Source organism: Balaenoptera acutorostrata, chromosome 5, assembly GCF_949987535.1.
Source record: "Balaenoptera acutorostrata chromosome 5, mBalAcu1.1, whole genome shotgun sequence".
Classification (NCBI taxonomy): domain Eukaryota; kingdom Metazoa; phylum Chordata; class Mammalia; order Artiodactyla; family Balaenopteridae; genus Balaenoptera; species Balaenoptera acutorostrata.
In genome coordinates this window covers 28072654-28100216 of record NC_080068.1, presented here as the reverse complement: position 1 = coordinate 28100216, position 27563 = coordinate 28072654, and the positions used below count along the sequence as shown (strand labels likewise).

Genomic DNA, 27563 nt, shown 5'->3' with positions numbered 1-27563 from the left:
CCTGCTATGTCAGCCTGAACTGGCCTCTCTGGGAAAATTTGATGATCGTTTGGTTCTAGTCTCGGGAAATCTTGTTTCACAAGGAACAAGAGTCTTTGGTTTTGTGCGATGAGTCACAGGCCGCCTCGACCATGCCTATCTGGGGAGGCTGGGGCTGCCATGTATGGTCCTCGCTCTGTGCCACCCACCTCTCCGTGTAAGTCGCAGCTCTTTGCCAGGACAGCCTGAGTCATAAAACTCAGCACATTCCTTAAGCGTTGGATAGTCTTTCCTTGCTATTACTTTGCTTTTGTTTTATACAGCACCTGGTTTCATTTTAAAAATTCAAATAAAATCTCATGGTCGGGGCTCGGGTTGGGTGGGGGGATAGGAAGGAAAGAAAAAAAGAAAGGAGTGAAGCCTAGGTTAGGGGAAGGAAGAAAGGGCTGTAACTCCCCAAATAGGCAAGACCCAGAGCAGGACAGAGAGCGAGGGGCAGAGTAAAAGGCAAGGGAGAGAGAGAGAGAGACAGGGAATGTGCTAGAATTGAACTAAATTTGATCATTTTTCTGTATGTGATAAAGCACATGATGTCACTCTCCTCCCCAAATTAGGCCCCAGGTCTCAGTTAGTCCTTTACTCATAAACCATGGGAACTTCCGTAAACCCCTACACTTTCTGAGTCTCCTCAATAAACTGACAGACTTCTTTTTGACGAATTCTAAGGAACTTTCCAGTTATAACACTATGATTCTACGAACCTATCTGTTCCCTTTTTTCTTAGACCACAAACCCTAACCCATGTGTATGGGAATATTTTTCCAGAGGCTAACATTTGTTTTTTGTCTTTAGGGGGCAGAGGAATGGGGGACAGCAAGGGAGAAGGTGTAGACCCAACCGTATAAATGTTTCTGGCCAAACTGAATTTCTGTGGCCAGGTTATTTTGTAAAATCATCCGTAAAGCTGTTCACACCGGGTTTTAGAATTTAAAGAGTATTCTATTAAGCTACGCTTTGCATTCCGGAAAAAAAAAAAACCAAACACCAACACTCAAAGAAAGAATGAATAATACCTATTAACATAGAGAACTGTGCTTTCTTGGAGTAGTAAAACGTATTAATTACAGCACAAGACCAGGACCGTTAGGTATTTAGACCTTCAACAGAGGCCGTCACCTCCCTCTGCCCGAGATCCTCTCCACGAGGCTGGCCAGGGCAAAACCCTGAAGGTTTCTGAGTGGCTCCAAGGCAGCATTCCAAAACACGGTTTGGAGACCTTAAAAAAACCATACGAAGGGATCCCGGGAATCAGACCAGATGGTTTCCCGGGAAGGTATTTAGCCTAACTTGAGCTAAAGAACAAGAATAACCACTAGGAGGTTTGGGAAGGGGGCGGGTATGTAGGGGTGGTGGTGCGACTTTTAATTACCTTTTCTATTTAACAGAAATTATACCGAGAAGGACGGCTTGGTAAATGGGAGTAAACGGGGCACCGGGCAGAGAGCCGGGCGCGGGCGCAGAGGAAGAGGTGTAGCAGGAGGCAGCGACTTCCGTAACCACACGTGGTTCGGCGTCCCCCGGTGGGACAGCAGCCGCGGAGGCCCTTCGCGCCGGGACGGCGGCGTTGCCTTCCCGCACGCAGGGTCTCCGCGCCCTCCCTCCAGCGCGCTCGGCGCAGGCGGGGGCAGCGGGTAGAGGATGGCGGTGGGAAAGCAGGGGGAGGAGAGTCGCAGAGCCGGAGGAGAAAGAGCAGGAGAAGGCGGCGGACACTAGATCCGGCGGGGGGAGGAGGATCTTGGAGGGAGGAGGAGGACCTGCGGAGAGGCGGAGGGGAGCGGACGGGAGAAGCCGGGAGACGAAGACGGCGGCGGGGAGGGGCCGGGCCGTGGGCGGGGCGGGCCGTGGGCGGGGCTTATGGAGGCTCGAGGCCCCTCCGAAGGGAGCCGAGGCGAGAAAGGCCGCGACTCGCCCCGCCCCCAGGCTCCGCCCCCGCCGCGATGCCGGCCGCCCCTCCTCGCCAGCTTGCTTCCCGGCGGCGCCTCGCGCGGAGGAAGACCTGGCGGTGCAAGGCTGCAGCTCTGCCGGCTATTGCTCTGAATACAAAAGTCTTTCTCACGCCCCTGCGCCCCTCCCGGCCCGGGACCCCCGGACGGAAGGGACTGGCTCGTTGGACGCTGGAGCCGACAGCTGTCGGGGCCACACCACCATTTCTGTGGTTCTTGCAGAGAAGTGTAGTTCCAAGTATTTATTTTAAAGGAAATTTTAATAATGATTATAAAGATGACTTTTGTCCCCTCTTCCAATTTAAGAGAAAAAACAAACTGAGGGATGAAGGCGTTTGAAGCCCCAGCAAGTGCCCAAGAAAGCTAACCTGCCCAGGTCCGGGTCTTCCCGGGCCCTCTCATACCTCAAAGGCGTTAATTAAGCAAGCTTGGGGCCTCCAGCTTTGTGGCTTCGTTTTCCGACTCAGCTAAATGATGAGAACGGTCCTCCCAGACTGTAAACGGAGTATTGATCAGCTTCTGAGTCTTCAGATGAGCTAGTCTTGCTTGTAGAAGTACATGGTCCCCGAAGCTGGAAAAAAAAATGGCCTGGTTGTCAGCACTCGCCCATCCGCTAAGGTTACTTTTTTGCACAGAATTGGGAATTAAATTGCCAAGACATCGGTAACGAGCAGGAATTGGGATTGTTCCTGCATTTTCTTCCACCTCCTTTAACCTTCCTATTTCATGTATCGTGTCTGTGTCAGGAAGCCCAGATCAATAAGCAGGAGAGGAAAAAGAGGCAAGAACTCTTGGAATCAATAACCGAACCATTCAGTGCTTCTCTACTGCCCCTTAAATCATCCTTTAGCGGTAAGATTTTTTTCCCCTGTCTTCCCTACCATCCCTTTAGTCCAGACATTCCTGAGCGTGGATGTCTCTGCTTTCCAGTGTTACATCATGAACTTCTTGAAGACAGGACCCAGAAATATAAATATGCAGAAGATGGTTACCAAAAGCATTAGACACCAAGCAAACACTTTTTAAAGTGAGAATACTGTTAATGATGGTTGAAATTTTCATTCAGTCCTTACTCATTGCTGAAAATCTCATTCAGTCCCTACTTGCTGCCGATGCAGGAACGTGTATATTTTACATCTCAGTGCTTGTTCCCATTCCCCCAAATATAATGCCTATTTTTTTTTAATTAAGATTTTTGCCTTGTCCTATAAATTACAAGTTGTGATTTATTCTTTACTCAGAACTCTAGGCCCAAGGCTTCCCAAACAAGTACCCCATATTAATTGTGTGGGGTGTACCTGTGTGTGTGTGTGTGTGTGTTGTACTTTTAGCCTGTTGCACCATATAAACAAGAGCAGGATGTAATGTCATTAATTTGTCGGGAATTGTTGACTAAAAGGAAGCTACTGTGAGTATAGAAAATTCACTTTAGGGGAGGGGGTCGGGGAAGCACCTCGAAGAGACAGGCAACTGTTCCCCGGAACAGCTGCGGACACTGGCAGCGGAATTGCTTGGCATCAGTACAATTCTGTGCAGCAAGAGGGATTTATTTATTTAACAATAGTTCATGATTCTCCCGGGCAACTCCCAGGACGCCAGCTAGCAGTAAATATACTTTCAGGAAATCAGCTACCCTTCCTAGAAGCAGGCATCAACCCTACAGGGAAGAGAGGTCCCTGGCTGCCCACATAATACAACATTCAGTGGACTGCCCAGCTTCAAATGCCCCCGAATAACTCCCTCCACAGCCTGCCACAGCCCTGCCCTCCCGTGCTAGGAGGGTTATCTGGTAACTTTCTGGAAGGCCACCATTAAACAAATTAGCTACCTGGGAACGGAGGTGGGCCGTTCAACCCTGTCCCATTAACTAAATTTATCAGGTAAGCTAGTAGGTGCCACAGACTAGGGTTTTCCAAAGTGATATGTGTATATACTGGTGGTTCTTATGATAATGTTAGGTGGTACTTGAGTAACATTTTTTATTTTAATGGTCAGGTTTTGTTTTTGTTTTTTTTTTTGGCCTCGCCGTGGTGCAGCAAGCGGGATCTTAGTTCCCCCACCAGGGATCGAACCCGTGCCCCCTGCAGTGGAAGCTTGGAGTCTTAACCACTGGACCACCAGGGAAGTCCAGGTGTTTTTTGTCTAATGCACATAACTAGCATACCAAGCCCATGGTATTGTAAATATAATTACTTAGGGTGAGGCCACATTTTTTAAGTCAATTTAAAGAGAAATCTTAATAAGCAAAAGTAATAGGATAGCAGAAATCGTTGTTAATTTTATATTAAATGAGGTGAAGTCAGTAGGGTGGTGCTTGTAGAAACCAGTTTTTATTCTTTCTTTCTCTAGAAGTCTCTGCCAGAACTCTTAAGATATAAGAATCCCATTTTCACATCCTGTTAAAAATTACTGGGTTTTGAGAACGTCTGAGTAGGCAAGACAAAGCCCCTGCTCTGGAGGGCCATGTCACGGGGACCGGGAACAGGAGATGTTGGGTAGCAGAACGGGCACATGAGAAAGCTGAGCCCAGGACCCTGGGCACCCACGGTGCGTCCCCAGAAGGAGAGGACAATCTGAGAACTTATTGCCTTTTTCTCAAGAGATGGAATCCAGCAAATCCCTGATGTCACTGAGGATAATTTGGACCATACAAGAGAAATTCCAGTCCCTAAAAGCCTCTTTGAGGCTTGTTTCCAAAATAACTGTAGAGATCTAGACAAGAAATGTCCATGATGCTTTTGGGAAGACTGCTTATCAGAATAGTCTATTTCTATAGTCTTTTCTGTTTATCACATTATTGTAAATTGTGGATTACCTTCACACCAATTCTAAACATACACACACCTCCACCCTCACGGCTACACTGTGCAAAATTACTGACGCTCCCAGGGATCCACTGTTGGGTGACAAGTGAAAAGATTCTTACATGCTTCAGGAACTCTCTCCTTAGTCGACTGTACTTCATCAGGTTCTCAGAATTTGGCTTTTTAATTCTCACATCTGGCATGAAGAGACAGCCAGTGTGTAAGTGCTCGTGGTAGAGTCTATCATAGTATGAATAAATGAACTGTACAGACATTCCTAAACCATTTTTTAATCAATAGTTCATACACACTACCTACCTCACACACACACACACACACACACACACACGCACACACTACCCTCCCACCCCGACCCCCAGCTTCTGTCACCATCACAACCTTTTCACAGGTACACTCTTTTTCAGAGCTGCTGCTAGCAGCGCCTCTGTGGGAAGCCTCCCACTGTTTACTTCTGCATCCTACCATCCTTACAGTTAGGTTAGGAGAGGTACGTGCAAGATGTAACAAAGTGCATGATGGAAGGAAGGAGGCAGAAATGCAAAAGGCCTTAAATGACTTCAGACTCTGGAATGGATGAAGATATTGGATAAAGATCATAATTACAATAAGAGCAGAACATGAATGTAAAGTGGTAGTTTTGGATTGGACTTAACAGGTTCTTTCATAACTTGGAGGTGCTAGAGGAAAATCCCCAGACAGAATTTGGTGCACCTGTGAAAAAGAGAGATAAAAATAAAACCAACCACTTTCACAATCGAAACTTAATAAAATTCCTTTTCCACTGTTGTGTTTCCACTGTGTTGTCCTCCCCATTCAAAAGGCGTTTGATACTGCTGTCAGCAGCCACTATACTAACAGATACTAGCAATAGGATAGAAAGACAAAATTGGAGAAAATATTTATAAAGTTGCTATCCTTATATGCAAATAGCTTACACAAGCCAATAAGAAAAAGCTAAACACCCTGGTAGAAAAATGGGCAAAGGAGGTGAATACAATCACTGCTCGTTGCTCATAGATTCCATATTTGAGAATTTGCCTGCTTGCTAAAATATTTATGTAACCCCAAAGTCAATACTCGCAGCACTTTTGAGATTGTTCAAGGACATGCCCAAAGTGGCAAACAGTTTGAGTCACCTGACATGCACAGTGTCGATGGAGGTCCAACAAGAGCACACTCTTTCTTGCTTCAGCTCTCATACAGTAATCAAAGTGTCCTTTTTGCAGCCAATTTAGTGCCACATGTTCTGCATTCTCATGTTTTTTGTTAATGACTTCACTGTTTAAAATGGCCCCCAGGTGCAGTGCTGATGTGCTGTCTAGGGTTCCTAAGTGCAGGAAGGTTGTCATGTGCCTTACAGAGAAAATACGTTTGTTAGATAAGCTTTGTTTAGGTACAAGTTATAGTGCTGTAAGTTCAACGTTAATGGATCAACAATATATATTAGGGCTTCCCTGGTGGCGCAGTGGTTGAGAATCTGCCTGCCAATGCAGGGGACACGGGTTCGAGCCCTGATCTGGGAAGATCCCACATGCCGCGGAGCAACTAGGCCCGTGAGCCACAACTACTGAGCCTGCGCGTCTGGAGCCTGTGCTCCGCAACAAGAGAGGCCGCGATAGTGACAGGCCCGCGCACCGCGATGAAGAGTGGCCCCCGCTCGCCGCAACTAGAGAAAGCCCTCGCACAGAAACGAAGACACAACACAGCCATAAATAAATTAATTAATTTTAAAAAAACAATATATATTAAATAAGGTATTGTTAAACAGAAACACGCATAAAACAAATTTACATATTGATCAGTGGGTGAAAACCGTATGACCAGAGGCTCACAGGAACCTGACCCTCCATTTCCCTTAGGAGCAATAATAGTTCAGTATTCAGTGATTCAGTGTTAGTGGAGACTTTAGAAAAGTTAACTACGTTGAATAATGAGAACTAACTATAAGTCACAAAAGAGCTACGAATAACTAGTAAACAGAAGATGCTCAACCTCACTGATAATCAAAGAAATGAAAGTTAAAAGGAGATTGAAATATCTTTATCAAATTAGAAAGTATCAAAATTATTTTTTAGAGCCAGTGTTAGAGAAAGTATAGGAAAACAGGCACTCTTGTGGATTGCTAGTTCATAAGGCCAATTTTCTGGAAGGCAATCTGGCTGTACATCAAAATTTAAAATAAGCATCCCTTCTAATCTAACAATTCTACTTATGGGAAAGGACTCTGAGATGATGATTGTACAATTATTAAAAATTTACATTCAAATTTACTGATCCCAGCATTATTTATAATAGTTACAAATTTAAAAAACCTAAATGCCCAGCAACACGGCATATTTTTAAATTGATACATCCAGTCAATGGAATATTATGTATCCATTAAAATAATGATTGTGTTAACATCGAAGATGTCCATGAAAACATTAAGTGGTTAAAGCAGATTACAGAGGACAATGGATCCCATCAATGTACTCTAAGTGTATGCCTGTGCGCATCTTTATGTATGCATAAGTATAGAGAGACGTTTCTTAGGAAGTTCACTAAAATGTTAATGGTGATTATCCCTGGGGAGAGGGGAAGGATTTCAGGTGACTTTTACTTTTGTCTCTATTTCTCTGTATTATTTGAAAGTTTTCAATCAGAGAAAAGCTGTTTTTGTTTTTAACTGTCAATGTAGTATATATCGTTATTGTCACACATGGGAAAGAGGAAAAGTTGGTGACTATTAAAAGAAGTACAGTATCATCAGTTCACAATTATAATATTGGTTATCTCTGTTTCTCCATCATCTAGAGGAAAGCTACACACATAATAAGTACTCAGGAATAAATGTTTAATGAATGAATATATTAAACAATAACTCCAACTCCCTCCAGTTTTTTTTTAATAAATAATATGCAATATGCAATCATTTAAGCTCTACATGTAAATGATCACTGAGAAATGTTGGACTTACCACTCCATGCTTGACATCAAATGAATTTTTAAGGGAACTGGTTATATGAAGGAATAGTCCTGCGTGCAAATGAAGAAGGAAAACCAGGATCAAGCCCAGTGCTAGAATAAAATTTCTTACATTCCCAATTAGGCTATACCAACAAATTGTATACACATCACTTATTTCCCTTTAGAATTTGACCAACAGAAAAGTAAGAGGTAAGACAAAGCTATAACTAAAAGTTAAGTCATAGTAAACATTCTGGAGCTTCTGGGGTGGCTGGGTGAAAATGTTTGTTTTTTATGGTACATATTTCAATATTATTTTAAAAAGAAAAACATACTGATAATAGCTAAGAAGACATTGAAATTATTTGGGTCTATAAAAAAAAGTGTTATCAGAATAATTCAGTTTTATATGTCCTTTGGCTTTCTCTATGAGGTTTTCCTGAAGTAAGTCTAAAATAGGGACTGTGTTTCAGTCTTTATTAATTTTCTTAAATTTTAGTTCAGCTACAAAATAATTCTTTATGTCCCCTCTCCCCCACAGAAAAGAAAAGTTAACCTTTCAAATGCTCTACTTTTTAAAAGATTTTAATTTTTTAGAGCAGTCTTAGGTTCACAGCAAAATTGAGAGAAAGATACACAGAGTTCCCATATACCACCTGCACCCACATATGCATAGCCTCCCCATTATCAACATTTCCCCTCCAGAGTGTTAACCATTGTTACAATTGGCACACCTACATTGTAACATCATAATCACCTAAAGTTCACAGTTTCCATTACAGTTCACTGTTGATGTTGTACATTCTATAGGTTTGGACAAATGTATAATGGCATGTACCCATCATTATAGTATCATACAGAGTATTTTCACTGACCTAAAAATCCTCTGTGCTCTGCCTATCTATCCCTCCCTATACAAATTTTAGAATCACTTTGTTGATACCCACAAAATAACTTGCTGGGATTTTGATTGGGGTTGCACTGAATCTAATTTCAAATTCCACTTGTTCATTGCTGGTATATAGGAAAGCAATCAACTTTTGTGTATTAACCTTGTATTTTGCAACCTTGCTATAATCACTTGTTACTTCCAGGACTTTTTTTGTCAATTCTTTTGGATTTCCTACATAGAAAATTGTGTCATATGTGAACAAAGACAGTTTTATTTCTTCCTTCTCAATCTCTATACCTTTTATGTCCTTTTTTTGTCTTATTGCATTAGCTAGTACTTTCAGTATTATGTTGAAAGGAGTGGTGAGAGGAGAATCCCTGCCTTGTACCTGATCTTAGTGGGAAAACTTTGAGTTTGTCATTAAATATGATGTTACCTATAGGTTTTTTTTGTAGATTTTCTTTATCAAGTTGAGGAAGTTCTCGTCTTTTCCTAGTTTACTATCATGAATGGGTGTTGAATTTTGTCAAATGCTTTTTCTGCATCTATTGATATGATCATGTGGGGTTTTTTTTGTTTTTGTTTTTGTTTTTTGCTTATTGATGTGACGGATACATTAATTGATTTGCGAATGTTGAACCAGCCTTGCATACCTGGAATAAATACCTCTTGGTTGTGGTTATAATTCTTTTTATACATTGTTGGATTTATTTGCTAATATTTAGTTGAGGATTTTTGCATCTGTGTTCATGAGATATGTTTATCTATATATCTCTTGTAATATCTTTGTCTGGCTTTGGTATTAGGGTAATGCTGGCCTCATAGAATGAATTAGGAAGTATTTCCTCACCTCTTAACCTCTGAAAGAGATTGTAGAGAATAAGTATATTTTCTTCCTTAAGTGTTTGGTAAAATTAACTGGTGAACCCATCTGGGCCTATTGCTTTCTGCTTGGGAATGTTATTAATTACTAATTCAATTTCTTTAATAGATATAGGCTTATTCAGATTGTGTATTTTTTTCTTGTGTGAGTTTTGGCAGCTTCTATCTTCAAGGAATTGGTCCATTTCATCTTGGTTATCAAATTTGTCAGCATGGAATTGGTCATAGTATTCCTTTAGTATACTTTTAATGTCCATGGGCTCTGTAGTGATTTCCCTTCTTTCATTTATTTCGGATAGTAATTTATGTCCTTTCTCTGTTTTTTTCTTAGTTATCCCGGCTAGAGGCTTATTGATTTCTTGATCTTTTCAAAGAAACAGCTTTTTGTTTCCTTTATTTTGTCTCTTGATTTCCTGTTTTCAATTTCATTGATTTCTACTCTACTACGTATTGTTTCTTTTCTATTGCTTACTATGGACTTAATTAGCTCTTCCTTTTCTAGATTCCTAAGGTGGAAACTAAATTGATTTTAGATCTTTGTTCTTTTCTAATATATGCATTCAATGTTATAAATTTCCCTCAAAGCACTGCTTTTACTGCATTCCACCAATTTTGATAAGTTGTGTTTTCATTTTCATTTAGTTCAAAAGATTTTAAAATTTCTCTTGACCTTTCCTCTTTGACCCATGTGTTATTTAGAAATGTATTGTTTAATCTCCATGTATTTGGGGATTTTCCAGTTATCTTTATGCTATTGATTTCTAATTTAATTCTACTGTGGTCTGAAAGCAGACATTCTATGATTGCTATTCTTTTAAATTTGTTAAGGTGTATTTTATGACCCGGAATGTGGTCTATCTTGGTGAATGTTCCATGTGAGCTTGAGAAGAATGTATTTTCTGCTGTTGTTGGATGAAGTTATTTAATAGATGTTGATTATATCCAATTGATTGATATGTTGTTGAGTTCAACTATGTCCTTACTCATTTTCCTCCTTCTAGATCTGTCCATTTCTGATAGAGAGGTGTTGAAATCTCCAACTATGATAGTGGATTCATCTATTTCTCCTTTCTATCAGTTTTCACCTCACATAGTTTGATACTCTGTTGTTAGGTACATACATGTTAAGGATTATTATGTCTTCTTGGAGAATTGACCCCTTTATCATTATTATTATTTAATGCCCTTCTTTATCCCTGATAATTTTCCTTCCTTCAGAGTCTGCTGTGTCTGAAATTAATAGAGCTATTCCTGCTTTATGTTTCATTGGTATTAGCATAGTATATTTTTCTCCATCTATTTACTTTTTTTATAGCAATTATTATGATTTGAAGTGTTTTTTTTTTTTATTTTTCATACTACCAAGCTTCTCAAAGCTTTCTCAGTTACTTAGTTTGCATTGTAAGCATTTATTTTCTTTTTTTGTAAGCATTTATTTTCATTTAACTTTGTATGGTATTTCTAAAACTTACATATGATGAAAATCAAGTAATCCATCCATTTACTTTCAATCTATATGTGTCTTTATATTTAAAGGGGGTTTCTTGTAGATAACATATAATTGGGTCTTGTTTTTTGATCTACTGATAACCTCTTGTCTTTCAATTAGTGTATTTAGACCATTGATGTTCAAAATGACTATTGATACAGTTGGATTAACATCTACCATATTTGTTATTGTTTTCTACTTGTAGCCCTTATTCCTATTTTTGTCTTCCACTTTTTCTGCCTTCTGTCATTTTAAATGAGCATTTTATATGATTGTATTTTGCTCCTTTCTTAGTATAATTCTACTTCTTTTTTTTTACTTTTTTAGTGGTTGCCCTAGAGTTTTCAATATACATTTACAGCTAATCCAAGTGTAGTTTCAAATAATACTATAGCACTTCACGAGTATACCTTATAATAATAAAATATTCCTATTTCCTCCCTCCTGTTTCCTGTATTATTTCTGTCATTCACCTCACTTATATATAAGCATACGTATATAAGTATATATATAAGACATATACATATACATAAGCGTACATAATTGAATACATTGTTACTACTATTATCTTTGAACAAACTTACCTGTTAGATCAATTAATAAGAAAAATTAAAGTTTTTATTTTACCTTCACTTACTCCTTCTTCGATGCTTTTCCTTTTTTTAATGCAGATCCAAGTTTCTGACCTATATTATTTCCTTCTCTCTAAAGAACTTAACATTTCTTGCAAGGTGGTTCTACTGGCAAAAAATTCCCTCAGTTTTTGTTTGTCTGAGATAGTATTTCTTTCTCCTTCACTTTTCAAGGATACTTTCACAGGGTATAGAATTTCAGGTTATTGGGGTTTTGCTGTCAACATTTTAAATATTTCACTCTACTCTCTTCTTGCTTGCATGGTTTCTGAGAAGAAGTTGGATATGATTCTTATCTTGTTTCTTTATAGGTAAGGTGTTTTTCTCCTGTGCCTTCTTTCAGGATTTTTTTCTTTAACTTTTACTTTCTGTAGTTTGAAAATGATATGCCTATGTAGAGTTTGTTTGTTTGTTTGTTTTACATTTATCCTTCTTGATGTTCTCTGAGCTTCCTGGATCTGTGGTTTGGTGTCCAACATTAATTTGTGAAAATTCTCAGTCATTATTGTTTTATATATTTTTTCTATTCCTTTTTCTGGTGTGCCCGTTACACCTTCTATAGTTGTCCCACAGTCTGTTCTGTCTTTTCTGTCTTTGTTCTCCTTGCCTTTCCGTTTTGGAGGTTTCTATTGAGGTAACCTCAAGCGCAGAGATTTTTTTCCTCAGCTGTGACCAGTTTTCTAATAAGCCCAACAAAAGCATTCTTTCTTTCTGTTATACTGATTTTGATCTCAGCATTTCTTTTTGGTTCTTTCTTAGGATTTCCACATAGGCTTATATTGCCCATCTGTTCATGCATGCTATCTATTTTATCCATTAGAGCCCTTAGAATATTAACCATACTTGTTTTAAATTCCTGGTTTGATAATTCTAACATCCTGCCATGTCTGGTTCTGATGCTTGCTCTGTTACATCAAATTGTGTTTTTGCCTTTTAGCATGCCTTGTAATTTTTTCTTGATAGCAGAATGTGTTGTACCAGGTAAAAGGAATTGCTGTAAATAGGACCTTAAATAATGTGGTGGTAAGTTGTAGGGGGAGGGGAAGCATTCTATAGTCCTATGATTAGGTCTCAGCCATTTAGTGAGCCTGTGCCTCTGGACTGTGAACTTCACAAGTTTTTCCAAGTTTTTTTCTCCCCGCTTAGGTGGAACAGAATGGCTAAAGTGGACTGGAGTTGGGTATTTCTTTTCCCACATGGAAAGCTAGGGTAAGCTGGAGTTGGGTACTTCCCTTCTCCCAGGTCAGTTAGGCTATGATAATACCCTGGCAGATTAGGCTCTGGTTAACTAGCTTCTCATGAGGGTAGACCTTGTTAAGAAGAATATAGTGCTCTGGAGTATTTCAAAATGGTTCCTTTTTCCCCTCCCCCTGCCGGAAGCACAAGGGGATTTTTCTCTGATCATTACTGTGGGTACCTGGTCAAGTTCCTGGGGGTAAATCTCACAATACTGTAGGGGTTGCCCTATGCCTCGGTCCTTTTAGAATTTTTCACTCTCAGACTTGTCTACATTGAGCCTCCAGCAATTTGTCAGCAATTACTGTTCAGGTATTCCAACCCTGGCACTGGTTCCTGTAGTGGCTTCCACTTGTGAGACTCTGCTCTGGTAAGTTGTGACTCTCTGAATTCACCTGCCTGTCTCTTCAATCTTGGGGGTGTTGGTTTGCCCTGTGTCCTCACCTCTCTTATGGATCTAAGAAGAGTTGTTGATTTTTCACTCTCTTCAGCTTTTTACCCGTTGTTAGGATGGAGTGGACTCTTTCAAGCCCCTTACATGCAGAACTGGAAGCCAGAAGTCAAGGTAAATTTATGCCTGGAATATTCTTCTATGATACACAGCTTATACTCTTAGAAACGGAGGGAACCAAGACTATGCTGAAATTCTAAAGCTATGCATTTTTCTCAAGGTCTGAAGAAGCTCTAGTGTATTTTTTAACAATTTTATTGAGGTTCATCCACATTCCATATTTCGTTCTTTTTATTGGTGGGTAGTATTCCATTGTATGAATATATCAGATTTTGTTATCCATTCACCAACTGATGAATGTAAGGGTTCTTTCCGATTTTCGCTACTATAGATAATACTGCAGTGAACATTCACATGCAAATCTTTGTGTAGACATTTGTTTTCATTTCTCTTGAGTGGGTACCTAGGTGTGGAATTGTTAGATCCTATTGTAAATTTATGTTTAACTTTTGAAGAAACTGTCAAGGTGTTTTCCAAGGCAGCTGTGCTACTTTACATTCCCACCAGCAATGAATGAAGGTTCTGGTTTCTCCACATCCTTACCAACATTTGTCTTTGTGATTATAGCCATTGTTATGAGGAAAATTATAAGTTATACATTTCCTATAAGATGAAAAAATTAAATTTGATTAAAAGTAAATAAAAATTGATTTAAAAAGGTAAAGAGGGTCTGGTTTGGCATAAAATGATGGGGCCTGGTCAACAGGGATGAGTCAAGGGAGAGGAATAGCATTTGGCAGATACTCATTATTTGTGTTATTTTATGCTGATAAACTTTAAAAAACAGGCTATCTTAAGCTAAAGTCAAATAAAGAGTTCAATAATTATTTAGCTAAATTCAAGAAAAACTCACTTTTTCACAGCGGCAGTTAAAGCATGTGGATAAGAAGTTTATCCTGCATAATTAGCTCTGATTATTCCATTGGCTGTAAATCCTTAGCCTTTCAAAGCTCTATAAGACTTTTATAAATCCCATAGGCCTGCCAGAGGCCTTAAGTAGTTTTTTGTCACCCTTCCTTTCAAGAATTATATGAGATAATCATTAATTACTAAATTATATGGTTTTATAATATAGAAGTTTTATAGAAAGTAATTTTGAGGCGTTTGATGGATTATAGGGGGAAAACAGGCATTAGAATTTGTGCTAGACCACTGCATGAGGGATTTACACATTTATGTTCATCTTTTAGCCAAACTTGGTCATTTTTCTAACTGAGGTAGAAACATCTCTCATTTTCTTCAGTCTGTTTATGGAGAAGAACACCAGCAAGCTCCCATATGTTGGAGTTTGGTCAGCTGACAATTTTTTTCTTTGCAAGTTAACAATTGACAAAATAGAGCCCACAGTGCAACTTGACCTTGGCAGTTTCAGCTGGCCTTTTAATTAAGGACATTTAACATTATCTTAATTTGCTACTGTGTATCCACCTCCCTGCTTCCACTTCCTCCTCCTAGAATTGCAACCAAATTGGGCAATTTTGTTGATGAAACTAACAATGTCAGTAACGGCCAACAAATTCTACCTTACATATTAGGTCCATAAATCTTGCGCCAACCCTGATGGAATGCCACAGGTATTTGGTTTTAAAAGTGAATTATCAAAAAAGCAAGTGTGGGTTTGCAAGCACCACTCTTTCAGAATCAGAGAAGTTCAAGTTTGGAAATATTCTTGGTCTTCTAATCATGTAGTCCACCTACTGGGTATCTGTCATTGTACCGCTCTCAGCTGTATTTGTGATTCCATTTTCTTATCTTAGATTAGGGGATCATATGATCTCCTACCTACCCATCCCTGAGGTCCTTGAAACTTTGAGTTCCTTGAAATGAAGCTTCATGAACACAAAACATAATGTTGGAAAGTGAAGAAAAATAGTTTTTAACCTTTTTGGAGTACTGTGGTCTTAAATTGTATGTACACAAAAGAGGAGAATTTAGATCAAAGATTAACAACACTTAACCAAGAGTCCATGGACACCCTGGAGGGACCCAAGAGGTATGCATTGTTGGCTTGTAGAAGTGTCTCAATGGATGTTTTTCTGAAGATAGGGCCCAGAGCTTTCATCAGGCTTTTCAAAGTGCCTCAAAAATATAAGGTATTTCAAAGAGAGAATTGCTAACCATTGGGATAGATGACAGAGTGAATCTTTTCCTGACAGATTTTTAAGAATAAGGTATTTAATGGTCTGTATATTAGGTAAAAATTATTCTATCAGTGTTAAGTTTCTTACGTGTGATAATAGTATTACAGTTATGTAAGAGAACATTTTTTTTTTTTTTTTTGCTAAAAGAACATTCTTAATTCCTAGGAGTACATGCTGAAGTATTTAAGGATCTACTGTTATTACACCTGTAATTTACTCTCAGTAGTTCAGCAAAGAAGTACTATATACAAGTATCAATAGGGAGAGACTGAGATAAAGCTCTATGTTAACAAATGTGGCAAAATCTTAACAATTGGTGAATCTGGGCAGAGAGTAGGCAAATATTGGTTGTACAATTCCTTCAACTTTTCTATGAATTAAAAAAAAAAAAAAATCAGGACTTCCCTGGTGGTCCAGCTGTTAAGACTCCACGCTCCCAATGCAGGGGGCCCAGTTTGATCCCTGGTTGGGGAACAAGTTCCCGCATGCCACAACTAAAGATCCTGCACTCCGCAACTAAGACCTGGCGCAGCCAAATAAATAAATATTTTTAAAAACCTTTGTGTATAATAAGGCATTCACTTATTTGCCTTAATTTCATAATTATGGGCAAGGAAGTGCTATTATCATATTTTATAGATGGCAAAAAACAGGCAGAAAAAGATTAAGAAAATCAGGCAGCAGCGTCCCAAATTACATTGGAGCCGTAACCAAGGACAGACCTAAAACCAATGTCTTCTTCCCATCTTCTCCCCACATAGCTCCAGCCCATCCCGTAGGCAGACCCATGGTTTTTTCACACAAGCCCCTGAAATCACTGTAGTGCCCACTGTCGTGCTATCTTTTAAGTTCACGGGCAAAAGCAATCGCAGCCACTTCCTAGTCGATGTTTTGCTTGAACAGCAAAGTATGCACAGTAACAGATGGCATCTTGTGACCTTCTTAATAACAGGCTCGGCTGCCAATGTTCCCTTGTGTCCAGTCTCTGCAGGGAATTTGGAAACTCTTGCCTTACACTTGAATATTTTCTGACAAACACATTTAACCATTTATTAGACTGTTTCCTGATTTCAAATAGAGGAAAACAAAATCCCCAACTCCTGAAAGGGGCGTTGGTATTCCCTGGGTCTGGGGCCCATCCTGGGAATCTTTCGGGTGTGCTGGCCATCATCCGGCGTATCTGTCATTTTGAGTGTGGTGAGGACCTCAGTCCCAGGCAAACCGCTTCCCAGGCTGCCTAGATTTATGGGTGGCCAACCTAAGCGTTTCTCTTTCTGTTGTTTAAAAGAAATGTCTGCGCTTCCCACAGCCAGGCATACAAATTAGCCAGAAAACAAGCTAAATCCCGGCATTAGAAGGTCCCTCTGCTGTGACAGCCCACACCAGGAGTGAATTCGGGAGCCCCGTGGTGGGTGAGGCTGTTCTAAGCCACTTTGCTCCCCTCCTCGGGCAGCCACGCTGTCGAGCTCCACAGTGGGAGCGGGAAGAAGAGGAGGAGGGCAAGGATTAGGTGAGGGCACAGGCTGCCCGGCGGCCCTGCTGGTCCTCTGCTCTCCTGCAGGGGCAGCTCGCCTTTGTTAACAATGGAAGGCACACAAGAGTGGCCCTAGGCGCAGCCGATATTCGATATTCATGTCGAAGCCTGAGGAGTCCTCTCCTCCCCCAGCAGAATGGACCTGAACGGCTTGCACCAGGAGTCCAGGTACAAGCCATATCAGTCTCCATCAGGCAACAGGTGTGTGTGTGGGGGGGGGATGGGATGGGTGGAGAAAGTGCTAGAACATTCTCAGTGCAGGTGGTAGGAGTGCAAAGTGTGGAACCTCAGGGATAAACATCTCAGGTGACAGGCACGAGATGGCCTGAATTCACACGCAGGAGGAGATAGGTAGGAATTAGGTTTCTGTTTGGCGGCGTTTCATTTGGGGGTTTCTCCTGGTAGCTGAGGCGGAGGAGGTGAGTCTTTCCTGTTGGCCCCAATTCTGGCCTTTGGAAAAGAGGATGCCTTGGAGAGGGGCGGTCCTCCTGATGCCTCTGCCTGGGAGATGCTGGCCTGGGTGTGGAGGAGCCCGGATGACGAGCTGCGAGCCTCTCCCAGGACAGCTGGGGCAGATTGCCTGGTGCGGTGGCCATCTACCCCTTCACTGTTCCGTCCCGGGCTGGCCTGTTGCTCCTTCCCCAGGCCGACCAGCAAACCTGCAGGAAAAGTCCTTCTCTTCAGGCATGCCCTAACCCATCTGCCCCCACCTTCACTCTGGGGCCCCAGCCTCCAGAAGCAAAAAGCTTTGGAAATGCTCCCAGAGCAGCACAAGGGGACACATCCCTGAGACGTTATGGAAACAAGGTGAACAAAGCCTGGAAGCCACAGGACACCCACAGCACGAAGAAGAGGAAGGTACTCCCCCTGCCTCGGGCGCTGCGGGCACCAGCTCTTCTCCCGCTCTCTTTCCTCTCTCCCGCTCTCCCAGATCCTGTTCCCCGTCACTGGTCTACACGACTGCGTGTGTGTGTTTCAGATTTGTGCCTTCTTCAGCCTGTTACCGAGCCTGGGCGGGGGGTGGAGGAGCGCGTACGTCTAAAGCCGTGCACCAAAGGCAACAGTGCCATTTTTTTTTTTTTGGCCAAGCCGCGCTTGGCTTACGGGATCCTAGCTCCCCAACCAGGAATTGAACCTGGGCCCTCGACAGTGAAAGCACGGAGTCCTAACCGCTGGACCACCAGGGAATTCTCTCATTCAATTTTTAAAGTATTACAATTTTATGTGCTACTACACAGGATTTTAAAGCCTGCCATTGGAAACACAAGTTTGTTTGTTTTTTTTAACAACTTTATTGGAGTATAATTGCTTTACAATGGTGTGTTAGTTTCTGCTTTATCACAAAGTGAATCAGTTATACATATGTCCCCATATCTCTTCCCTCTTGCGTCTCCTTCCCTCCCACCCTCCCTGTCCCACCCCTCTAGGTGGTCACAAAGCACCCAGCTGATCTCCCTGTGCTATGCGGCTGCTTCCCACCAGCTATCTATTTTACATTTGGTAGTGTATATATGTCCATGCCACTCTCCCACTTCGTCCCAGCTTACCCTTCCCCCTCCCCATATCCTCAAGTCCATTCTCTAGTAGGTCTGTGTCTTTATTCCCATCTTGCCCCTAGGTTCTTCATGACCTTTTTTTTTTTTTTTTAGATTCCATATATATGTGTGTTAGCATACGGTATTTGTTTTTCTCTTTCTGACTTACTTCACTCTGTATGACAGACTCTAGGTCCATCCACCTCACTGCAAATAACTCAATTTCGTTTCTTTTTATGGCTGAGTAATATTCCATTGTATATATGTGCCACATCTTCTTTATCCATTCATCTGTTGATGGACACTTAGGTTGCTTCCATGTTCTGGCTATTGTAAATAGAGCTGCAATGAACATTTTGGTACATGACTCTTTTTGAATTACGGTTTTCTCAGGGTATATGCCCAGTAGTGGGATTGCTGGGTCGTGGAAACACAAGTTTTTGAAAGGTTGCTTCAGTAAAAACTACATTCTAATTTTTGAAAGTACTTTATGAATTCCCTTTGGGAAGACAAATTCTATGTAATAAACTGCCTCTATAAGGAAATATATTGTGGGAAAGAAAAAGTCAACCATGGAAGGTCCATAAAAACCACTGTTCAATATAGAGTTAAAGGACATCTGGTTTGTACTGAGCCCTGTCCTGGGTGCTGGAGATACAGAGATGAACAAGACAGACAAGTTCCTTCTCTCATGAAGCTTATGCTCTAGAAGAGGAAAGAGATAACAAGTAAACGAATACAATAATACATGGCAAATTAGGAACAAAGATGGAAATTAAAAATGGAAAGAGTGTGAAGAACTGACTTTAAATGTAGTGGCTGGGGAAAACCTCTCTGAAGAGGTGACATTCAAATTCAAACTTGAAGGATACAGCTCAGCAGAGCTGAGATCATTGCATTCCAGCAAAGAGAATGTATGTGCAAAGGTCCTGAAGTGGGAAATGGCTTAGCAGTTTCAAGTTTCTGAAAGAAGCCAATGTAACTGGAACAGAGTGATCAGACTGGACAGATAGGCAGGGTCCCATTTGTGCAAGATCTTACAACCTTGGTAAGGAATTAGGATTTTATTGCAAGTGTGACAGGAAACAGAGAAGTGACATCATCTTGTTTATGCTTTAAGATCTCCCCGTGTAAAGACATGACTTATGGGCGGTCTGGTGAGTTCTTTTTACTTTTGTAAGTCTCTTGAGCTTTGGAGAAGGCTTTGCAGGAGAATAAAAGTGAGAGTGAAAGAATAGGAGAAAAAGAAGATGTTAAAAATGGACACACACACTCTTGAAGTAACGTGACAAACCATATTCATGTTGCCCTCTCAGAATATTATTTGGTTCTTGTAAATATTTTCCTGGATTCTGTCATCCTTGTAAAAGGCCATATACCATAAAGAGAGTTCCAGGTAGCTGCTTTAGGGGCTTGGAATTTGTTATGTGTAGCTAGGGAATATCCCAAGAAGATCTTACACATGCTGTCACATCTGGGCTTTGGTGTGTCATTCTATAGATAACCTCTTCCCTAGTACATACTACGTCTCCTGGAAGAACAAGAATCAAAGAGCCCAGTGTACTCTTTTGCAAGGGTAAGTTGGGCTCATCCTGGAGGGACACAGGCTTGGCCTTAAGAATGAGAAGAGGGAAAGGAACAGCCCGTGAGAGCTACCCCAGCTACCCCGCATTCCACCTTGCTCTTCATAAATTGCTTCTGCTGGAGAGAAGCTTTTTAATTAAACAAAACTTGCTAGAATCTGTCTTAGAAAGTTGAATTGTTGAACAGTTTCTGTCTGTGGTATTGCAGTTTTAGGATCCTTGATTTTAGCTTTTATTAGCGATTGCTTTGTTCTTTGAACATGAGAGATGAGCGTATGAGGCGCCAAAGAAGGGAAAAGCAACAACCATATCATTTGGAAAGAAAATTAACAGTGACGCAAAAGGAAAACCCGCCTTAGCGTAGGCAGAACAAATGAGACGGAACTCTTTGAAAGACAGTCGTGAAAAAGAATTTGAGAATGTTTTCCCTCTGATGATGTGAATCACACTTAAGGACAGCCTGTCTGATTTGCATATCTACGAATGGACACTTTTAAAAAAAAATTTTAATGACATCTCTCATCTGCTATCAATTCTTCTTCGTTCTTTTTTTTTTAAATTTATTTATTTAATTTATTTATTTTTGGCTGTGTTGAGTCTTCATTGCTGCACGCGGGCTTTCTCCAGTTGCGGCGAGCGGGGGCTACTCTTGGTTGCCGTGCACGAGCTTCTCATTGCGGTGGCTTCTCTTGTTGCAGAGCATGGGCTCTAGGCGCACGGGCTTCAGTAGTCGTGGCTCGCGGGCTCTAGAGCGCAGGCTCAGTAGTTGTGGCGCACGGGCTTAGTTGCTCCGCGGCATGTGGGATCTTCCCGGACCAGGGCTCGAACCCGTGTCCCCTGCATTGGCAGGCGATTCTTAACCACTGTGCCACCAGGGAAGTCCCAATGGACACATTTCTACAAAGAGACAGTCAACAGACCAATGTTCACTAGTGGTGAGCAAATTTATCCAGTGGGCTTGTACTGACAATCTGATCCTTGGCTTCGCGTTTTAATTCCCTTCATTAGAAGCTTCTAGCACAAAGTTGATCATCCAAAAATTAGACATGGACATTGAAAAGAAGCACAAAGGGAAGTTATCCTCTGGCCAAATTAAATAATTCTACTCTGACATACTGTCACCTCTTAATGAAGAGTGTAGTCATCAGTTAAATTAAAATGACTGTTTGAGGAAAGTGAAAAAGGCAACATGGGCGAGGTCCATTAGTAAGTCATCATTATGAATACAACGTTTATGTCCTTTCTACCTTTCCTCTACCAATACTTTACCATAAAGACAGGAGAGGAGATATAGGAAAACAAAGCAATACCTATGGTACAGTGGTAAGTAATTTAATTTCCCCTACCCTAGCTCAGACTTGTCTCCGAGCTATGTAGTGTGTTTCAGTTTCATGTTTATTACTGCAAATGGGGAAAGAAAGTCTTTCCTGACTTTAACAATAGCACAGATGGTTAGCTGTCCTGTCTCTTGCCTCAACAAACCATAGAGGGACACATAAAACCCATTTCAAATGCACTATTCCCATAAAGTTCAATTTTATGAGGAAAGCCAGCAGAATAGTGATGGTCCATTATTTAGGAGAACCCCATGAAGCTGCAGGATGGTCCTGACACCATCCACCCTCCTCCCACAACACATGGGTACATATTGAACAACAAATACAACCAAAAGTATTAACAGAATATTTTATAAGGTGCTTTAAAAATCCTAATTTGAGATAATCTTTAGTCTTATTAAACCTTCAAAGATTGAACCCTGAGAGGTGGAAATTATATGAGAAAAACCTGTTGTGTTTCTTCCCCCAAAATCAGAGTGTGTGGCAGGAGGGCCAGCTGTCCCCTTCCACAGTGTGCAGTTGTTACTGGGAAGAGTCTACCCAGCCCAGGAATCTAAACTCTCTGGCATGTAGGTGGGGCCTTGTGACCGCTTCTCCCACTGGAATGTGAGCATATGAGATGCGAGTCATGTCCAGGCTGAAATGGTGAAAAAGCAGGGGTGCCTTCCCTACCCTTTATCCCCTCCCGCCAGATGGAGAGAAAGGACTCCTGGGCCCCAGGGGATGTGGAACCCCAAGATGAAGGAAGTCTGTGTCCTTAGATCACCCTGTGGAATGTCTGTCTGCAAAACACCCTCCTGGGCCTTTAGATGAAGAAAAAAACTGTGTTTTAACGTGTTAAGCAACTGGAATGTGGAGGTTTGTCTATTATAGCAGCTAGTGTTATCCAGATTTAACTAAAACGGGGTGGAGGTGGGTATAGATTAGTAAATGGAGTTTCCTAGCTGGTGGTTTATAACGGTTTGTTTTTTCTTCCCAGTTCTTTGATGTACCCAGTAAAGCTCAGATTCCATTACCTAGAGCTCCAAGCTCTGGGAGAAGGTACATTCTGGGACTAACATGGAGGAGGAAGTTTTTTTGCCCCAGAATAACTTATTTTTAAGAGCGACAGATCCAGAGTGGAACGTGCTCATTTGCTTGCTAGAGACGCCTTGCCTTTAGTAGGCAAATGGAAACCATCTGGGTGACAATCAAGAACATAAAAGTTATCAAGACAGCAAACTTGGCCAAAGGGCTGTGCTCAGAACTGATCATGTTGCACTTAGCTTTAACATCTGTGGTCTCTTGAAGACCAGCCCTGCGGGCAAAGCAGTTTGGCAATGACATCCTAAAGGGAGCAAGTACAAGTTATAAGCTTATGGGTTTATAAGTCACAGACTATGGACTTAACAGGGCTTTTCACTCACCCTTTCATTTGATTTCTTAAACTTCGACGCTGCTTCTCTTCCTCTCTTTCCACTCTCCCAACCGTAAAATCTCATTAAATCAACCCAAGTTGGACTTTCTCATTGTCTTTAGTAATTTGTTTGGTCCCTGATTTGTCATAAAAGGGTAAAATTTTCAACTTTTGTACATGAAAATCTCAAACATTAAGTTCAAAATTGTTTTCACAGGATTTCTGAGACTTTCGCTGAAGAGTTGTTTTCAAAATAAGTGCTATGAATGGAATAGGAAATATTACGGTAATTATGTTGGTTTCCCAGGAAAACTTAGTAGCAACGGGGTAACTTGGGGATTCACAGATGCTGCGTCTATCTTTCAAAACATATCTGTAGTTCAGTTTCCCTGAATCCAGATATGACACTCGTTTTAGTCAAGCAGTTGGCTTGGCGGGAAGCACAGTCATCAATTTCTAGAGGGCAACACAGGGTGGCCATTGTTTTAGGGCCTCTGATTGGGGGTAGGAGGGTCTCCGAGCTCCAGGGACCTGGAATGTGTGTGTGAGGTAGGGATAGAGGGGAATTATCTCAGCCTAAAGAGTCCTAAAATGCTCCTGGACATGTATTCAGCCCACAGACTAGCCCTAATAACTCCTGAGATGACAGCTGGTGGCCCACCCTGTATCTTTCTTCTCCTAACCTGCAGCAGCAATTGAATCACTAGAGGGTATTAATTTTTAAATGTACATTTCTAAGCCCAACCCCAGTAATTATTTTTCCAATAGGTTTGGGGCAGAAGGTCTGAGGCAGGTAATCAGTGGGCCAGTTTCCTGACTTCTATGGGAATCATTTCTTTGCTGCTCCTTATATTTTTTATTACCCAGGCAGATATACCCAACACTATAGTTTGGCTTAGACTGTTTTCTTTTTTTTAATTTTACGTAAATGGAATAATACAATATGTATTGCATCTGGCTCAAAATGCTCAATATAATGTTTGTGTCATTACAAGGTGTAACCATAGTTTGTTCATTTACACTGGCATTGTATGATCACAGTACTGTCTGTGCATTCTGATGCATTCTATGCATTCTGATGAATAGTACATATTGTACATTTGGCTTGTGTTCAGTTTTTTGGCTATTATGAAAAATGCTGCTATGAACATACTTGTACATGTCTCTTGGTGCACGTGTGACAATGCATTTCAGCTGAGTATATACTTAGAACTGCTAAGTCCTAGGAAATTTATAGCATCAACTTTAGAAAACAAGACCAAACTGTTTTTCTAAAGAAAACAATTCAATGCACATTCCCACCAGATGTACATGAGAGACCTCATTGTTCTACACTCTCACCAGCACTTAGTATTAATGGTGTTTTTAATTTTAACCTTTCTGGAAGATGACATGAGTAAGCTCATTGTGGTTTTAATTCACATTTCCTGATTACTAATGTGGTTAAGGACCTTTTGATAAGTTTATTGGTCACTTGGATATCTTGGTTTATGAACTTCATTTCAAAGTCTCTGTTCCATTTTTCTAGTGGATTGTCTTTTTCCTACTAATTTGTAGAAGTTTTTTATATGTATCATAGTTATGAGCCCTTGGTCAGTCACTGAACTGAAAATCTTGTCTTCCTCTCTGTAGCTCGCCTTTTCATACTTGTAAGGGTGTGTTTTGTTAAAGAGAACTACTTAATTTTAAGATAGTCCCATTTACTTCACTTTTTCTTTGTGGTTAGTGCTTTTTGTGTCTGTTTAAGAAATCTTTGCCAACCTCAAGATCAACAAGATATTCTCTATGTCGTCATCTAATGGATTTGCTGTTTTGCCTTTCACACTTAGGCCTCGAATTCATCTGGAATTAATCTACCTGGGATTGCAAACACGACCTTTCTCCACTGTTCTGCTACCTTTCTCATAAATAAGTACCCATATGTGCATGGTTCTGTTTCTGGGCTCTTCCGTTCCATTGGTCTATTTGTTATCTTTGTACCATAATGCCATCCTGCCTTAATTACTGTGGCTTTATAGTAAATTTTGTTATCTGTAGAACAAACCCTCTTACTTTGTTCTTTTTTGAGAGTGTCCTGGCTATTCCCTGGCCTTGAATCATCTTGTCAAGTTCCACAAAAACACCTATTGGAATTGCATAAATCAATTTGGGGAGAAATAATATTTTTATAATATTTAGTCTCCTAATCCATGAACATGGTTTATCTCTCCATTGACTTAGATCTTTATTTTCTCTCACTAATGTCTTATAGTTTTCTGTGTGGAGATCTTACACATCTTTGATTATCTTTATTCTTTAAAACTTGACATATTTTAGCAAAGTGGCATTTTTTTAAAGTTTCATTTTAAAAATTGCATCTGGCTCAAATTAATTAATCTACCTGGGATTGCAAACACAACCTTTCTCCACTGTTCTGAGTGTTTTCACTGGTAAGTGAAAATTTGGTCTGGTAAGTACTAATTTTCTTTTATATTTCCTGTTTTTAAACATTCATGAAAATTTTGTATCGTGCTCCTTCCTTTATTATAAAAATTTTTACTTTCCTTTATTATAAAAATGTTTCTGCTCTCCATTCTACCTGTGTTATAGGCATACCTTGTTTTATTGGACTTGGCTTTATTGTGCTTTGCAGATACTGTGTGTTTTACAAATTGAAGGTTTGTGACAACCCTGTGTTCTCAGATGATGGTTAGCATTGTTTTTAGCAACGAAGTATTTTAAAATTAAGGCATGAACATTGTTTTTTAGACATAATGCTATTGCCCACTTAACAATATAGTGTATACATAACTTTTATATGTACTGGGAAACCAAAAAATTTGTGTGACTTGCTTTATTGGGTTACTCACTTTATTAGACCAAACTGCAATATCTCCGAGATCCGCCTGTACTTTTCTATTGCTGCTGTAACAAACTAATGCTCCCTATTTCTCCCGTGGCCTTTTAGTAAGCCCTGGCACAGCGCCTCTTCATTTCAGAAGCATGATCCAACATGCTGCTGCTTTTTCATTCAGGGATTTGTTCTATAAGTACCAATGCAGAAGGGAAAATCGTTGCTTTTCAAAGAATTTGGGACTCTTCTGAAAGGCCCAGTCAGAGCTCTCACAGTTTTCATATTTTCTGGGTTTGTATACCTCAGAGAGTCCAAGGTTGAGATAGGGAAGCAAGCATTGCCTTGAAGATTCCCCTGCTGGCCTAGAGGTGCCTCAACATTCACAGAATTAGCAAAGGGACTTCCAAAGTTAATTGAGGTGTCAACATACTCGAGAGCTATTAAAAATGCAGCGACTGTGTAGTTCACTGGAATACACCAGACGAGGCATCCAATTGCAATGTACTTCTGAGACATTTTGGCTTTAAGCATTGTTTTGGTAATTTGGAAAGCCCTGGAAGGCGAAATAACTAGTATTTGTTAGGGTATTATTTGAATTATTCCTCACATCTCAAGTTGAAGCCAATAATCCAATTGATTTTCAAATAGATTTCCAGAATTTGGACAAGATATTTGACAACCTACAGAGGGAAATATTGCATTACGAATCCTCATCTTTTCCACATCCTCACTTAATGCTTTCTGTCTCAAACTCACTGAGTGGCTCGAAGCTCTCAGATAACGCCTGGGATTAAGTGCTCACTGCCTTTGTGCACTCTCTCCTCCAGGCAGCCCTCCCTTCTCTCCCCACCTCCTAAACCAGCTCAGAGGAAAGCTGCTTTACAGAGCTCTTTCCAGAAACACAATACCCCCACCCCCCGCCACAGACACTGATAAAATCTCCTTCCCCTGTGCTGGTTACTTATTTCTGTGGTTTCAGTTACCATATGAAACTGAAATTAATGTTTTCTGTGGGCCTGTCATAGGGCTCGGTTTATAGTAAACACTCAGAATATGTCTTTCGGGCCCCCAACACTTGAATTCATCCAGAGACAATTCATGGTGGAGGGCAGAGGAGGATTTAGTCGACGTTCCTCCTGCTCCGAGGGAATTTTTCAATTCCCCAAAATGGAAAAACTAGACAAGAAACAAAGTGAAATTCTCAGAAGCACCTATTTGCTGAGCAGAGAAGACAAAATATCTACATCTTAACCAAATACTCATATTTTAACTTTTCAAGAGTAAAGGTAGTTGTGCATAATTTTAGGAGTACTAAACAGAGAATACAAACATAACTTCAGCTGGTGACTGACATTTAGCTCTTCCTCCCCCTGGCATTTACCCAGGAAAATATACAGCGCGGAAGTCTACAAAGTGTCTCAGGGTTGACAATACCCGCCTCCTTCTAACAGCATTCTCATCTAGTTACAGTGACATCGCTGTAACTTGTGAATCACAAAGGAATCTTACTGGTTACACTCAGGCCATTGCTGTCCTGCTTTAAGTCGGCCGCACGTGGAATCATCCAGCTGCTTTTTCCGGTAACTGCCCGCATATGTTGTTACAGACGAATCTGACCACCTTGTTTCATTCTGCCAAGATGCTCCAGCCTTCAGTCAGATCAGATCAAACTCTTGAGAAGTAAGAGGGCTAAAGGGCAGAAGAGTTTGTGGAGTCAAGTAGAAGAAGTGTGACATGGCCTGCTCTGAAGGACGACTTTTCAAACCCTCTGCGTATGGAAGAATTAATTTCCTTTTTGTAGCAAGAACT

The 27563-nt window shown here is 40.8% G+C and overlaps 1 protein-coding gene across 1 annotated transcript; it reads right to left on the bottom strand.

Moving 5' to 3' along the window:
* Window positions 1-1187: 1187 nt before the first annotated feature.
* Window positions 1188-27490, bottom strand: C5H4orf51 (chromosome 5 C4orf51 homolog). The gene is given in 4 exon segments (XM_007189446.2): window positions 1188-1255; window positions 2387-2553; window positions 22681-22852; window positions 27264-27490. Coding segments are annotated over 3 exon segments (507 nt in total). The 3' UTR covers window positions 1188-1255; window positions 2387-2445.
* Window positions 27491-27563: the final 73 nt, after the last annotated feature.